Source organism: Camellia sinensis, unplaced genomic scaffold (assembly GCF_055761805.1).
Source record: "Camellia sinensis isolate YWXY unplaced genomic scaffold, ASM5576180v1 Unanchor3, whole genome shotgun sequence".
Lineage (NCBI taxonomy): Eukaryota > Viridiplantae > Streptophyta > Magnoliopsida > Ericales > Theaceae > Camellia > Camellia sinensis.
Window position 1 is genome coordinate 5,781,869 of NW_028129178.1, and position 16,911 is coordinate 5,798,779.

The following is a 16,911-nucleotide window of genomic DNA, read 5'->3' on the forward strand; positions in this document are numbered from 1 at the left end:
AACTCGTCGAGTACTATAAGGCTGTAAAATATTATGTTAATCAGATATCGGTAGCTATGTGATCAAATTAGATTTTTATCAACCGTTAATTTATTCACCGTCCATTTTTTTTATACAAAACTGATTTGATTACATAGCTACCGATATCCGATTAACGTGATTTTTTACAGGCTTATAGTACTCGACGAGTTTTACACATTGAACGGTTCAAATTATCAAAACGGAACCCGTGATGGGCCTCCACAAGCCCAACAGCATGGTCTAGTCTGATTAAGGACTGAACAAAAGCCAAGCCCTTATATTTTATAGTAGTAAACGATCAATTAAGAAAAAAGCACAATTAATACTCAAGTGAGAAGCTCAATTGTCAAAACTAAGAATATTAATTTCACTTTCAATAAAGGTAAATTTCTTTCTCTACAGTGTAATATTCAATGCCTTGAGAAGAAAAGTATTTAAATTTTTAATATTTTTTTAAAATATTTAATTTATTTATTAAATATGAAATTTTAAAATTGAAATGCTCACGCCTTGACATCTTAAGATATGCCTCGCCTCATAAGAGGTCAAACGCATCAAATTACACATTCAGCTTTAAAAACTTTGATCAGATGCTGTTATTTGCAAATTTCAGTTGGATGTATATTTGTCGAAATTATATAAACATAGCTTTGTTGACATGATAATGGATGATGATGACATTTTCTACAAGATGGTTTTAGACTTTTTAGTGCTATCATGCACTCACCAAAGCACTCTTCTCTTCAACAAATAAGAGTTAAGTGGATGAAACTGCTCATTCGCAATGGAAAGGTATATTCCTTTTTCAGTTGCAACTCAAATCTTCTTTTATGCATTATTACATTAGGAAAATGTCAACACTAAATGCACTTTTTATTCTCACATTATTTTGCAGTCATGAACTACAGGAAAACATCATTTCATCAAGGTAGCTTCCCCAGTCTAACACCTTTACGCCATGACCATGACTCCGATGGAGATTTGGGCAGAGGTGGAAGCAACAGTGCCTTCCGGCAGAGACCAAAAGGCCACCCCTTACAGTGACAAAACTCTTGAATAATTGAGCGCCGACGCAACAATTCTTGATAATCAATGCCATGCCAGAACTCCTGAACGACAAAGGGCCTGAAATCGCGACAATCAAGCCTGCTTAAGCTTGAACACCGAGAAAATTGTGTCTTCACAGACAAAAATTCTTCCACACTTGTAACTGTCGAGCAGCGAGAGAGACAACTGCCAACAGAGAAGAAGTCCTCTTTTTCTTCATGATCACCGTCCTCATTTTTTTGCATTGACTTTGGAGTTGTGAACAATTCTACGGTACTTGGAGAGATGATCCAGTTAAAGCTATCCATCGAAAAGCTGGCTTTACGTCTTGTTTTTGCTTCCATTGCTCTGCTTCGAATCTCTGAAACAACTACCTGAAAGAAAGATCATACCCAGTAAGCTTTTAACCCAAAAAAAGACAAGTATGTTGCCAGAAAAATGATCTTGAACTTGAATGAGCCTTTGGGATTTTAGAAACTACTTCTTGATCATCATCCGCATTGCTCCCTGAGTCCTCTTCATCCGCGTTTCTTGAAGAAATCCGTCCACGGCACGTTTGGCACTTGGCAAAAGCATCCTTGAGGGTTGAGGTGAGGAATTTGCATCTGCTAGTGGGATTTGGTGGCTCCTCATGATAAAGTAAGCTCATTGTTGGAGAAAGTTGGGTGGAAATTATTGATGGGTTTGTGGGTTAGAATGATATTATTATGTATAGAAGTGAATATTTATAATTCATGTTTGGTTTGATGTGAAAATTGAAATCTTTCGTGGGATAGTGGCCTCTCAGCTTATCCCAATATTCTGCACTTCTATCCTTTGGGGTAAAGACTACGTTGAAACAGGATAAGAAAGTTTTAACAAATTACTTATAAATTTCACTTAAGCATCTGATCGTTATCAGAGTAGAGAAAACCGATTTTTGTAAAGTCGAGCTGAGCTAAATTTTGTAGAGTTTGAGCTCAGCTCATTTGTTTATCGAGCTTGAAAATCACATTCAAGCACAACTTGACAATTAATTAAACTTTTGGCTTAACTCATTAATATTAAGCAAGTTCAAGCTCGGCTTGAATTTCGACAATGAGAAATTTTTTAGATATTATTTATATATTTATTTTATTATTTAAATAAATAATAAATGAACTGAATTTATTTAAGTTGTGCTCATTTATTAAATGAATTTAAATGATTCGAACTTGTTTATTTATTTAATGAAATGAGCTTATAAACAACTTGATTAATTTGCAGCTCAACGAAGTGACATATGCATTGCTTGAGGTGCCACATTTGGAGATTTTGAGTTTCACTTAAAGCTTAAGATAAGAGTAAGCTAGACATGGCACCAAACCATCACTTTTACTCCACAAATTTCATAAAAATAATAATACTCCCTCAATATAAGCTTAATCTAAAAGATCAGAAAGTAACAAAATGGTTGTTTGGTATACATTCTAGGACAACTGCAACAATATCACTACACTCTTTAAGTACTAAAACCATTGCAAACATGAAGTGTGGCCTACGGTTGCCACTTTTAAAAATCTATCATTCACAAAACCAAACCAAATTATACAAATTGATTCAGTCCAGACTAAATAACGGTTCAATCGTTTTTTTCATTTCAGGACATTTTTATCTAATGTTGATTCATATCTTTATTGTTTTCTGATGTTCTCTTAGCCGGTCCAAATGTAGACAATTATTTCTAATCCACAATTTAGAAGGATCCACAACACCCAATCTCAAATGGGTAGGTCTCACCTTGTGAAAAAAAGGCAGCCCCAAACTAAAACCAAATTCATTAGAAAAATAAAAAAATTAAAAAAGGGAAGAAGAAGAAGAAAGAATAATCATTACACTGATCTGTGTCTATATACCCGTACAAATAACAAACAATATTCTTAAAGAAACAACCCACAGAATTGCCTACATCAAAACCCGTATAGACAGCCAAATACAAAAAATTTTGGCAAAATATCAGCACCAATGCATTTCCAGTTTTTGGATGTTTTTCCCAAACTGAAAGACAGCCTCAAAACACCTACTCTGCAATTTGAAAAGCGACGACAAAAAATAGACTGTTAGATCATTGACAAGCAACGATCATCAGCCAAAATAATTTAAGCAAAACCCATATCCTATATTATAGATGATCGTTGGTTTGAAGCTTAATATCTGCATTAATCAACAGACGGACTTGTAGAGAGCAAGAACCACAAGAAAGAATAATTGATGAAGGCAAAGTAGCGTCTGATATATGTAAAGAGATCTTGCTCCCATCCCTCAATAATTGATACCCCATCTCCTCCAACTCAGAAGAATCAATGGAGAAGTAGTCACCACATCGGCACTGGTAAAAGAGCTCCAAAAATTCTCCAGTATTTTCAACCATCAAATCCTCTAAACCAACATCTTCTGCAGCTACAAAATCATGCCTTGATGCTTGTAACTCACTATCATAAGCCTCACGCAACTTTGAGTTGCTGAGGATTTCCCAAGCCCTCTGCACCTCTAGAAATCTATTTCCCGACTCATGGTTGGGAAAGGAAGTCTCGGATGTCTTTTGCAATTTATCTGGATGGGAATCGAGGATGGCGGACCGATAGCTTGTACGGATTTCTTCATAGTTTGCATCTTCCCTCACACCTAGAATGTCATAATGGGTTTTACCCATCAATTTTTTGCCTAAAAGCATGGTTGAAAATCGCAAGTAGCTTGTAACAAACCACCTCCACTGCAAATGCACAAAACATTTCACATTTAACTTTTTTTTGAAATACACATAAAGGAACTGCACTAAAAATTAAAATAACTAAATCTTAAATAAAGTACTGATGAGAACAATATTATAATTCTAACAACAATATTAACATCCCAAGGCAAGCAATTGAAGACAAATTGAGAGACAAAAGCAGTTCAAGACTTTCCAAGAACAATAAACAGTTCAACAGTACCAAAGGAAGCAATAACTTCAAAACACACACACACACACACACACACACACACACACACACACACTAATGCTAATGGGCTGATTGGTGTTGGGAAATTGTAGTGGAAATGGAAAAGGAAAAGAAAATGAGGAGGAAACCAGTTTCCTTTGGTATTTTCCCTACTACTTAAACCAAACCAAACCAAACGAAGCCTTAAGTCCCATCAAATGGGGTCGGCTACATGAATCCTTCTTCTCCACGCGGCCCTATCAAAGGTCATTTCATTAGTCAAATTAAGTAGATTCATATCTCTAAAATTATCGGAAATCATGAAAAATAAGAGAAATGACATCTAAAGTAAAAATTCTCCATTTTGTTATCCGCTTCTTCTTTTCCATGGTACCTAAACAAGAAAAAATGCTTTCATTTGTCCCTTTTCCCTCACGAAATCCATGATCCAAATGAAGCAAAAGCAATAGTAGACTTCACTGCATTTTGGGAACAATCATCACAATTTTGCTAGGTGAGCCATGAGTTTCCAAATTGAAGCTACCTACCTAGCTATTGCACACCGCTAAGCTAACTATTACAATTTACAAGCATGACACATGATTTGAGCTCAAAAGGATTCCAAACCAAACCTTATTGAACAACCTATCCACTTCCATAGAAGATTCTTAAAACAATTCCTTTTCCATCTCTGCCCCGTCCACCCATCCATTTCAGTTTTCTTTTCTTTTAGTCTGTGTTTGGTTCATGGATTTTGGGAGATTTCATTCCCATTTAACCTACCTTATCCCTTTTCCTTTTCAAATCCATGAACCAAACACAACCCTAAGAAAAAAATTAAAATAAAAAACATATAAAGCACAAAACACAGATAAACAAAGAAGTAAGCATAAATAAACAACTTCATGACTTGCCTAAAAATGGGTTTTTGATTGTTGAGGGAACAACAAAAAAATCAATTTTTATTAATCCACAAATTGCAAGACATTCTTTTTCCCAGAATGAATCAATATATAAAGGGCAGAAAAATCAATCAATAATTTTTTACAATCAAACCCAAAAGCAAAATTAACATTAAAACAAGAAACAGAGAGGTCACAATCAAGCTCGTCAAATTTTAATTCTAGAATTCAAGAAGAAGCTAGGCAATACCCGACGGCTGCGATCAGCTGCTGGGAGTACTGGCGGCTGAGATCTTCGTCATGATCGATGAAAGACGAAGAAGAAGACGGACGACGGAAGAGAGGCTGAAAAATTGACCTAGTTTTTTAAATTGGGTATTTTTATAATATTGATAAGTTTTGGGGTAAATTGCAGAAATTTGGATTTCGGTAAATATTACAAAAACAATAACCAAAAATTAATAATGTAATTATAATAGAGGTGTGATTTTGAAAAATAATTACACTAGTGAAATCTTTATTTATTATCAAATGGTGGTGTAGACATCCCATATTAATCGATATTAAGACTTGAACGTTTCCTTCCAAACACCTGAGGATGAAAATTAAAATATACTACCTTATAAATTTTTCAGTAAGAGACCTGAGTTCTAGCCTTAATTCCATTCTCATACTCATTGACTAAATTATTTTAAACTTATTCAAAACTTCCTGGGGCATCCCACAGGTGGCATGTTCTATTATTTATATTTATTAAACATAGGATTCCGAATTTCATCTTCAAATTTTAGTTTTAAACATCAAGTTTTTAATTATTACTAGTTAGAGGGCCGCGTGCAAGGCACGCTAACTAATGTCTAACTAGTGCCCATTACATATGTGTTTTGAACTGAAATTTATAAACATATTAAGTCTAGAGAAGAAAATTATATGTAGAGAAAAACGTTATGTACATATAAACTAACTTAGAATTGAGCTATCTGTTTAGTGGAAAACAATTGCAAGAGAATTTCTCTCTAAATTTCAATATATCACAAGAGATAAACATAGCCGGTAATACTCAAAAATAAGTGTAACAAAATAACCAAGGCCATTTTTGACTTGTAGACTCTGAAAGGGTGATCCTCATGGTGAACTGACTCAGAAAAGAAAAAAGAAATGTGATAAAATAACCAAGGTCATTTTTCACACTCGTAGAATTGGAAAGGTGATCCTCACAGTGAACTAACTACATTCCAAACGACAGCCTTCTTAGCTTGGCATGTAGTTTCGATTCGCTTACTTGCTCAACCATGAAAAAGAAAAGAAAAAAATTAGTAATAAACTTAAACATTCGCAAGAGGGAAAAAAAACAATTCATAATGGCTGCTGAAAAGATTAATAGTAACATAACCAAGGTTATTCCATAGATTTGTTTTTGAGCGGCAAAAGAAAAGGAGAATATATTACAATGATGTAGGAGGAAAAAAAATTGCATCATTGTCCAAAACACCTCAGCCCAACTGTGTTGGCACCTAGTGATGGACCAATCATGTGCACTCCTAGTAGCAAACAAACAAATACAAACACAGTTGATAAGGATTCAACTCAAACCAGCAATGAATGCAACACACAACAACCAAGCTTAAACAGCAAGTAGCAGCAGTTAAACTGTTGCTAGGCCTTTCATGCAATCACCCAGTTCTCTTATCTTAAAGTCTGGTTGTACACTTTGAAATACACATTCATTCCCTATGTTTTGAGCACATTCATTAAAGTTTTTTGTGATCAAAACCAGTCCACCAGTGTAACAGCCCACCAACAGTCCCAGGTATGAAATACACATTCAAGTGCTTTTTAAAATGTATTTAAAAACAAAGAACAAAAAAAATAAATGGGCAGTCAACATTAAGCATGAAAATTTAATCGGTATTACTGAGTTTGCATATTAATTAAAGATATTTGGTAGAAGAAAAAATAAAATAATCAATTGTGAAATAACTTTTTCCAAACATCACATTTCTCTTTCCCACCTCTCAACATGTAGACACAAAACAAAACATGTATTTTAAACATAATTAGAAATGCACTAGATATATAAGAAAAATGAAAACAAAAGTGCAATTGTGAATTATACCAAATGTTTTAGACTTGATCATTCGAAATGCAAACATTTGTTTGTTAAAATTAGCAAATTTTTCTAACTTAAAAGTAGCATACTTCATAAAGGGTACACTTTTTGTTGTATAATTTGTTCAATGCAGTTTTTGTTTTGTCTAAGTTGAAATAATGAACATTTAATGCTTGAGATCATTATAATAATTATCTGAAATATTATGTGTGCAAATTATCAAGTAACAATTACCTTTAATTTGTGGTTTCAAAAATTATGATAGCTAAAAATTAGAAGGTACTCACCTTGATCTTGTTAATCCTATGTATTTGGTAAACTATGTTGTTGTCACAAAATCCATTATTTCCCTGTAATAGAGACCGAGAAAGTGTAATCTTAGCCTACAACAACTCTCTCAAATCCCATATTTGTGCACACATAACCAGAGAAAGAAGAAATGCATATCCATGTCTAGATGATTGCTGTTATACACCTAGAATTTGTTTATTAAATGATACACAAATGAAAAAAATATGAAGCAAGTAACAAAATCTACTAAAGTTAACAAAGGAAATTATAAAACATATTACAAACTCACATCACAAAGAAATATTAAACCACTAAATATGAAGCAAACCATTGGCCAAGACTCCAATGACTATGTGTAGTTTTCTTCACATTTTTATTTAACCCTCCATAGTGGCCCAAGACACTGACCCCCAATCAAATTAAAACATGATTCATACTAATGTGATATACTTCTCTTTTATGAATGAAACTCAAACAAAAGTCATTCCAAACCCCCCCTCCCCCCCCCCCTAAAAAAAAAGCAATGAAGAGAAAAGATTGGACCTTTAATAGTTCAAATCGACGTTTAAAAGTGATCTTAAGAAATTGTTGACGTTTATGGAACATGTAAAGAAATATAGTGACACAATTTGTTAGTTAATGAACATAAGGAATACAAAGCCAAAGCAAAACCACCCCACAACCCTTTTAAATAGAAACAAAAATAGAAGCAAGTTCCACAAAAAAATCGTGAGAAACAAAAATGAAAAATAGGCAGAAAAAAAAAATCAAGATCCCCTTACGCAATAACAAAAAAAAAAATAGGATCTGGAAAAAAGGCAAAAACCCTAACTTTGTTAGTCGACCTCTCATAGAATTCCCATTTATGATCAAACAAGGAAGACAAAAACGAAAACGAAAACGAAGACAAAGCACAACCACCACACAACCCTTCAAAATAGAAATAGAAAAAGAAGCAAGTAAACAAAAAAAATTGTTAACAAAGAAAAATTAAAAATTAGACCCCCTTTTAATGCAAATAAATAAATAAATAAGATAATGTACAGTAGCTGAAAGAAGACAAGAACCTTAATTTTGTTAGGCAAACTCTCATAGAAGTTCATGATCAAAGCAGGAAGACGAAGACAAAGCACAACAACCCCACAATCCTAAAGCAAGTAAACCAAAAAAAAAAAAAATGAAAATCCCCATTTTATGCACCCAAAACAAAACAAACAAACAAACAAACAAAAAGCATAATTTTTAGTACATGGAAAGTACGAAGAAACCCTAACTTTGTTAGGCAAACTCTCACAATACCTCCGTTCATGATCAAAGAAGGAAGATGAAGACAAAGACAAAGCACAACTAACACACAAAGCAAGTAACAAAAATAGAATTGCACCAACAAATCAATCATCTATTCAATTCCTTAAAAATCAAAGATAGGACAAAATACAAAACTTTTCCAAATAAGAGAATTAGCAAGAACATACTTGTTGGTGAAGGGAACTATGTCAACCTACTACTTTTTGACCACATCAGTGATTATGTGGCAATTTGCCTTCCAATTATTTTATCAAATAATTTAAGCACAAAATTCAAACACCCAATGGATATAATCTTTGAACAGAACAAAATCTCCAGTATTCAACCTAAAGAACTAAATTCCATCACAATATTGATTATATGCTATGAAGCACGGACACGGACACGCGACACGACACGGACACGACATGGACACGCAAATATGTAAATTTTCAAAAAATAGGGGACACAACACACTAGGGATACGTTCAATATATATAATTAATTTTATTTATTATATGTCATAAAATAATTAAAAAATCATTAAAAGTTAATCATAAATACAAAATAATATTATTAAAATTAATAAACCCATATTATTAAAATTAACAAACCTAATAAAAAAAATTATATATTGAAATGAGTGGCATAGAGTAAAAAAAAATATTAAATGAAATTAGGAAAAAAAAATAGAAGACAGAGAGAGGGAGAGAGACTACCCAGTATATAAAAAAAAATAAAAGAAAAGAAAAAATAAAATGAGACAGAGAGGGTGACTGAGGCAGAGAGAGAGAGACATCGACTGAGAGATCGGAGAAAAAGAAGAAGAAAATCCAACCAGAAGAAGAACGAAGAACATCGAAGTAGAAGGACGAAGAAGATCAGCGATTAGATGAGCTACGAGCGATGGACAAGGAGCGACGACAGCGATGGATGAGGAGCGACGAGCGACGAGAAGCGACGACTGACGACCGACCAAGTCTCTCTTCTCTTCTGTTCTCTTCATCCTCTCTCTCTCTCTCTCTCTCTCTCTCTCTCTCTTCTTTCTCTCTTTCTGTTTCGATTTAGGGCAAATATGGTTCCATTTTTTGTTTGTTACAAATCGACCCCAAATATGTTTTGTAAATTCTGAAATTCACCCCGAGCGTGTCCCACAAGTGTCGGAACGTGTCCGGAATGTGTCCGTCTTCAAAAAAAATAAAAAAAAATAGGACACTTTCTAGTGCGTGTCGGACACGTGTCCACCGCGTGTCGGACACGTGTCCGACACTGGTACGGAGCCCTCCGAGAGGTGTCCGTGCTTCATAGATTATATGTTTAGTCCGTCAGAGCTAGAATTGGGTTTTGAAGTTCAATCGTTGGCATTAAACACATCTTCAAAATTCATTTCAAAGCCAAATAGGAAAACACCAAAAAAGTTTTGAATCACACAAATTGAGTTTTTAATTTTTATTTGCGCAAACCCTAAAAGTTTAACAACATATAAAACCCATAAAAATTAACTAAAAAATAAAAAAATATATATTATAGACAAAAATTACAAAGCTAAATAATAAACCCTAAAAATTTTCTGAATCACACAAATTAAGTTATTGATCTACACAAAACAAAAAATTTAGGAGTCACACCTGGATAAATGCCCAAAATAAAAATACCCACACATCATGGTAATCATAGAAACCAAACAAAAAATTTAGGAGTCACACCTGGATGAATGCCCAAAATAAAAATACCCACACATCATGGTAATCATAGAAACCAAAGAAAATGGAATCAATAACAAGAAGAATGATTGAAAAATCAGAAGTTACCCAAAAACATTGCAGCATTTACTTTATTTTGTACACTTTGATTTTCAAATAAGAATATAATTAAAAAAAAAGAAACAAACAAACAAACAACGAAACTTACCGTATCAGAACTCGGAAATCCATCTTCCAAAGACCCTCTGTAGAAGAAAAATCAATTTCTTTGATTGAATCTGAAGATATGGTTCAAAACTGTGGATTAGCTCCAAAACACACAACAAAATCATAATGAAATCAAACATTTAACAACACAAAGAACAAATAAGAAAGGGAAAAAAATAACAAAATTGTGAAATTTACCGTATCAGAACTCAGAAATCCATCAAAAAACCCTTTATAGAAGAAAAATCAATTTCCTGGATTGAATCTGAAAGCACTTCCAAGTCAATAAGTTTATCAAAGAATTTTTCTTTCACAGTGCAAAAGAAAAAAGAAAAAAGAAAAAAGAAAAGATAAACAATTCATTCCTATGTTTGGGACTGAAAAGGAAAGATTAATCCTGGATTAAAACGATAATAATTTGAAGAATTGTTTTCAAAATGAATTTTTTTTTTTGTACTTAAAAAAAAAAAAATCTTAGACTTGACACACTTTTTAAGGTGATTGGGACTTTGTCCAAAGAAGGCCTATCAAATTAGTATTAGTCAACAACTTAGATGTTTTGGACTTTGTGCAATTATCATTTTCATAGTTTTTTTCTATGTTTTTGGTTGTCTTGGTTTGTATGAAATGTTGTGAAAATGTTCAAAAATATTTTTTTTTTTTGTGAGTTTCAGTAGGAAGTTTTTCGTTATTGTGGCCTGTATGAACTAAAAGGTTCACTTTACTGAGTCTAATTCAGCAATTAGAGGTTGCCAAGGTGAGCTATTCAATGTTACAATTCAGTATCTTCACTATATTGAAGGAAATCTTATACTATGATTCTCTGTCCTTGAGAACCAAAGTCTTTATGGGATTTTAATCTTGCATTTATTATTGATAAGTTATTTGACAAATATTAGTGGGATGGAGGTTGAGGGATGGACAAGTTCTTCAGGTGGAATGAGTGATTCTGAGGTCTGTGTGCCCGACACGAATAATGAAGAAAATTACTTTTACATCCGGTGATATACCCAAGTTGCAGTTTAGGTAGAAATTTTGATGAAAAACTGTTTATAAATTCTTTAGATCATTGTGTTTTAACAATTAATTGTGTATTTTTTCATAAGGAAAAATATTTCTAGGGCCCATTGGGATGATGAGATGGGAATGGCTGAGGTTGTTGGGAAGAAGGGTAGCATGTGGACAATAATAGGAATAGTCCGCAGCAGCAAGATCTATTGCTCAATTGAAGAGAATCTGTAAGTGATATAATGATGTTCTTTGAATTTTCAACTCTTATCCTCATTGTAATGGTAAAGGCACACTGGAGATCGAAGTGATAATCAATAATATAAGGATTGAACAAGTTATTTGATGTTTACCCTCCTAATAGCAAATTTAGAAAGTCATTTCCTGGCAATCCAAGTTTCGTTCTTTGCATGACCAGGTAATAAATATTGTTGATAGTTTGAAGTTATATTATGCCTTTGTTCTCTTCTTGTTGCTGTCAATGATGTTTCAATCTCACTATTTTCCCCTTCATTTTATTTTATATCTACTTGGTGTTGTCTTTAGGTTGTCTTTAGTGTTACCATTCAAATTATACACTCATCTTAACATCATAACCCTGCTTTTCTGCTCCAACCATACCACAATCTGACCCCAATATCAGATTGTATTATATATACTGTTAGGAGACTTCACAATTGTTAACAAAAAAAAAAGAAAAAAAAAAAAGACATTTAACAAGCAGACAACCGTAACTTCAACAAAAAAAAAAGAGGAAAAATGACATTCAATCTGGTTCAATCTGTTTCTTGCAACTCACAAAAACTATTCCAAAAAAACTATTTTCATAAGAAGAGAAAAACGATGAACATGAAAGAAAAAAAAGATTAAAAACAAAAATCAGATATTTTATGTATGAAAACCCTAACTTCTGAAAAACGAACCTGAACGATGGGAGAGGGGAGTGTGAGAACTCTAGCAGGAGGGAGAAGTGAAAGAGCTCATTCGTTGCTTAGCTGAAGCGGGCGAATGTCAACCGTGTCTGTGATATCCCTGTTCCGTAGTATGTTAATTGGTCCATAATATGAGTATGATTATGTGTTTGATATGATTTTGTGTGCCATTATGTGAAAATATGTGGTTTTGAATTTCTATCTGTTTATCGTAGGAATATCTGTTTGATTATCTGTTTTGGGAATTAAATTGAAGGCCCTATCGGCCACCGAAACCAAAATTGTTGCGCCATTGTGATTGGCATAATTTTTAGAGCTTACGGTGAAATTTAATTAAAAATTAATTCGGATCAAATTAACTGGATTAAATTAGTGCTAAGTGCTCAAATATGTAATATTAAATTAATGAGGCCTAGTGGGCTTATATATGGGACCATTATATGTGCAATTCCCTCTTTTATTTCACTCTTGGCTGATTTAACTCTCTAGAGGAGGAGAGACCCGAAATTAGAGAGAGAGAGAGAGGGGAGAGAATCAAGGTTTTGGTCTTGAAGCATGATACTTTGAAGCCATACTCAAGAAATTGCTATTGATTGGAGAAATTGAGCCTCTAGGTAAGTAATTGATCTTGAATTCATAAGTTGAATTTGTAATTTTGTAGGTTCAGGGTTCAATTGTGATCAAGAGCTTAATTTGAGTTGAATTTGTTGAATTGGGAGCTTATATGAGCATGCATGTGCATGATTGCTATAATTTTGCATATTCATGCATGAACCATGTTGAACAAGAGGAATCGGGCACCAAATCTCACACGCATACATGGTTTTCATAAGTTCCATGATCATGAACCTTATTTGTACCATTTGAACTCAAATTGGAAACTAACCTACTTGCATGCTTGATTTTTGAAGAAATGGAGCCTATGTGAAGTTTGAAATATATGGGTTTTGTTCATGATAAAGAAATGAGAGTTGTTTGAGAATGAGATGATGACTTTGAACAATTTGATGTAATATCCTCACACTCTTGTGTAATATAATGTGTTTTTATGTTTTTGGAACTGAAATCATGAATTGAACCCCTTGAACATCAAAATTGAAGCCCAAGAACAATTCTGGGTTTTCTAGAATTTTGATGTCCGCTCGAGCGGGGAAATCGCCGCTCGAGAGTGAATTTCGTGCTCCTAGTATTTTTGCAGACTTGGATATCCGCTTGAGCGGGAAAGTCCACGCTCGAGCGGGGAGCTATGTAGACAGACCTTCAGCTAGAGCGTCCGAGTTCATGCTCGAGCGTAAAAATGATGCATCCAACACTTTTTACAAACATGGCGTCCGCTCGAGTGGGGTAATTTCACGCTCGAGCGGGGAGCCACGAAGAGAGGCCTTCCGCTCGAGCGCTAGACTTCAAGCTTGAGTGTAATTTTGATGCTCCCAGTACTTTTACAGGCCTCAAGGGTTCGCTCGAGCGGGGACCCTGTTTTTCTGAAATTTTGTTTATGCATTCTGAGTTCCGTTTTCTGTTCTCTTTCACTTCTAAGTACTCTTAGGCATGCATTGAGCATTGTAATTGAATTAAAGAGATAAGAATAAAGCCTAAAGAGGAAAATGTGAATTTAAGAACGGATTGAATTGTTGGTGACTCTTTTGTGTTCATGGACTGTGTAGGGTCGAGCTCCAGGGCAAACCAACCAACCGATCACTGCAAGTAACATCGATATTTTGAAGTTTGTCAATTGTCCAATTGCTTATTTCTCTACCAGTCTACTAGTTTGAATTATGGACAACCGTTTTGACATAAATGATTGGGCCGAAGGCCGTTTTGACATGAATGAATGGGCCAAAGGCCGTTTCGACATGAATGAATGAGCCGAAGGTCGTTTCGACATGAATGAATGGGCCGAAGGCCGTTTTGACATGAATGAATGGGCCAAAGGCCGTCTTGACATGAATGGATGGGCCAAAGGCCGTTTTGACATGAATGGATGGGCCAGAGGCCATTTTGATACAAATGAGTGGGCCAGAGGCCGTTTGACAGGAATGAAAGATAAATGGGCACAGTCACTTGACTTAAATTGCGTATATAAATGGGAAACAAAAATGTGAATTGGGCCCAAGGCCGTTCGGAATATGTTGTTCTACATATTGTTTGTATCTTCTTATTTGATATTATTCACTAGGCTATTGCTCACGCTCATTCATGTATTTGTAGGTGAGCCAAGAGAGGTCCAGACCCAGCTCCAGTGAAGTCTGTGTGGAACAACCGAGTTTTGGAGAGTCAGCCCTAGTGTCTCACGCATGAGACCTGTCTTCGCCTTTCTGCTATACTATTTTATTTTTGTCATGTTGGCGAGGACTTTACATATGTCTGTATATAGTTGTCATGGGTTGACTTAGTTTTGGATGATCCTGTTTGTACAGAACTTATGCTACTGCATTTCTGTTGTGAGTTATTAATGTATATGTGTTTGGTTGTATGGATGTGTCATGTAAGCACAGCTCTATGGACAAAGTTTTGAACTGCTTCCGTTTGGCCCCCAATATCTCTGTTAAAAATACATTTGTTTTGGTCTGAGGCCGTAGGTAATCTCATGATTACTGGCCGGTTATGTCCTTAACCCATGGGGGCGGGTTCGGGTCATGACAGTGTCGGTAGTCACGGACGGGTCTTCCTCCTCCGTCTCCGTCTCCTTCGATTTCTTCTCTCTCTCTCTCTTCTCTATTTGTGTTTTGTTGGTTCTATTTTTAAGCTTTAGAATAAGGAGCGAAAAGATAAAGACCAAGGGGCAAAACAGATATTTCAACACCCGAGAGGTTACTGTTCATTCAAGGCAAAAAATACTGTTCATTATACATTGATGCTTTATATATATTGTATAGATAATAATTAGGGTAAATTACACTTTCGCCCCCTGTGGTTTGCCCCAAAAATACGGAGCCTCCCTGTAGTTTCATTTGTAACACTTAAACCCCTAAACTTAATACTAAACTGTAATTTTGGACGGACGTAACAGAAGTAATAAAAAGTCATAAATACCCTTAGATATTTTCCACTCAGTCATTTTATTTGTATTACTTCGTATCTCTATTTCCATCTTCTCTCTCTCTCTCTATCTTCTCTCTCACCGTGAGCTCCATGTCACCACCACCTTTCAACACCAAGCCAACATGTTCATCCAGCTATGCTACGTCAAGCTATATCAGCAGATGTGCTAGCTTGAATACAACATTTGCAACGCGCATCATGCGCGTGAACCATCTTTCTCTTTTGCCCAACGCCGGATACCATGCTTACAGTTTCACTACCACCCTCATCCCCATCTCACAACCTCATCACCAGTGACGGCCGGTCAAACACAACAAACCGAAGCTTCTAAAATAGTCGTAGCTAGAGAGCAACAAACATCAGTCAATCTAAAATCGAACACCGGAGTAGGAAAGAAATTGCCGGAATGGTTTAAGCTCCCAAAGCCGCAACAATTCCTTACTGAAATGAACCCGCATTGTAACGCTATTGCACCTACTCACATGGGACTACCGGAGTAGACCAAGGCAGCAACACACCGCGCAATCACGCTGGCGAAACTAACGCCGAATGAGAACAAACCAGAGCAGAAATATCACAGAGGGGACCCTTGTAACCAGCACCAGTGACTTACCATCTCCGATATCAACACAAAACAGACAACCTGGACATGGAGAGCATCGTTACCGGAGACCAAAACTAGTCCAGCGCCAGAGAAAAAGACATACATAGGTGCATGAGAGAAACCAACAAAGTAAAGCAGCAACCAGGTACTAGAACAAGCCAACGAGCTCTAAACCCACCACTCCTTTCACCACCATGATTAGAACTTTCTCTCTCTAGAGAAAATCTAGAGAGAGAGACTCTTCGCAACATGAGCTACACACCGTAAGCTTAACCAGCCAAGAAACCAGACTGGACTAAGCTCAAACACAACCACCACCATGCGCGTTGAGACCACCAACACCAACGGCAAGAAGCAAACTGGCAGGCCGACATCCTCCAAGACTGGCGGCACCAACTTCACAACATCATCTAAACTTCCCATCTTGAAGGCCCGAGCTGGATAGAGCAACCATGAATAGAATAACACTCCAGCCATAGTCTGAACACCATATGGCCAGACCAATGATGCATTGGAACAACACCAAAACTCAATACTCACAAACTAGTTCTATATATAGCTGAATGCACATGTCACCACCACCTTTCAACACCACCTTGGAAAAGATAAAGTGGGTTTTGTTGGTATAAATCCCATCAAAAAAATTTTTTAGCACTCACCATTGAGTTTTTTTTTTAACCCTCTTCCTCACTTTTTTTTTTTTTTTCCTTTTTATGAAAGTAGCCATGGCTGTCCTAGTTTAAGCAGCCACCTACATACAACACCTCAAACCAAAAAAATATGAAGTTGTGAGGTAAAAACTATTTCAAGTTCCAACT

General features: G+C 35.4%; 2 protein-coding genes and 1 long non-coding RNA gene across 3 annotated transcripts; 1 reads left to right on the plus strand and 2 right to left on the minus strand.

The window, feature by feature from the left end:
- The first annotated feature begins 98 nt into the window (after positions 1 to 98).
- LOC114275314 (uncharacterized) lies at positions 99 to 1,823 on the plus strand. The gene is made up of 2 exons (XR_003633669.2): positions 99 to 813; positions 917 to 1,823. It is a non-coding gene; the product is annotated as an uncharacterized LOC114275314 (long non-coding RNA).
- On the minus strand, positions 784 to 1,717 carry LOC114275311 (uncharacterized). The gene is made up of 2 exons (XM_028217327.2): positions 1,550 to 1,717; positions 784 to 1,442 (listed from the first exon to the last, which is right to left on the minus strand). The coding sequence occupies exons 1-2, from the start codon at positions 1,715 to 1,717 to the stop codon at positions 945 to 947; spliced, it is 666 nt and encodes a 221-aa protein (XP_028073128.1). The 3' UTR covers positions 784 to 944.
- Positions 1,824 to 2,904: 1,081 nt separating the features above from the next.
- On the minus strand, positions 2,905 to 5,292 carry LOC114294328 (uncharacterized). The gene is made up of 2 exons (XM_028238449.2): positions 5,160 to 5,292; positions 2,905 to 3,799 (listed from the first exon to the last, which is right to left on the minus strand). The coding sequence occupies exon 2, from the start codon at positions 3,758 to 3,760 to the stop codon at positions 3,209 to 3,211; it is 552 nt and encodes a 183-aa protein (XP_028094250.2). The 5' UTR covers positions 3,761 to 3,799; positions 5,160 to 5,292; the 3' UTR covers positions 2,905 to 3,208.
- Positions 5,293 to 16,911: the final 11,619 nt, after the last annotated feature.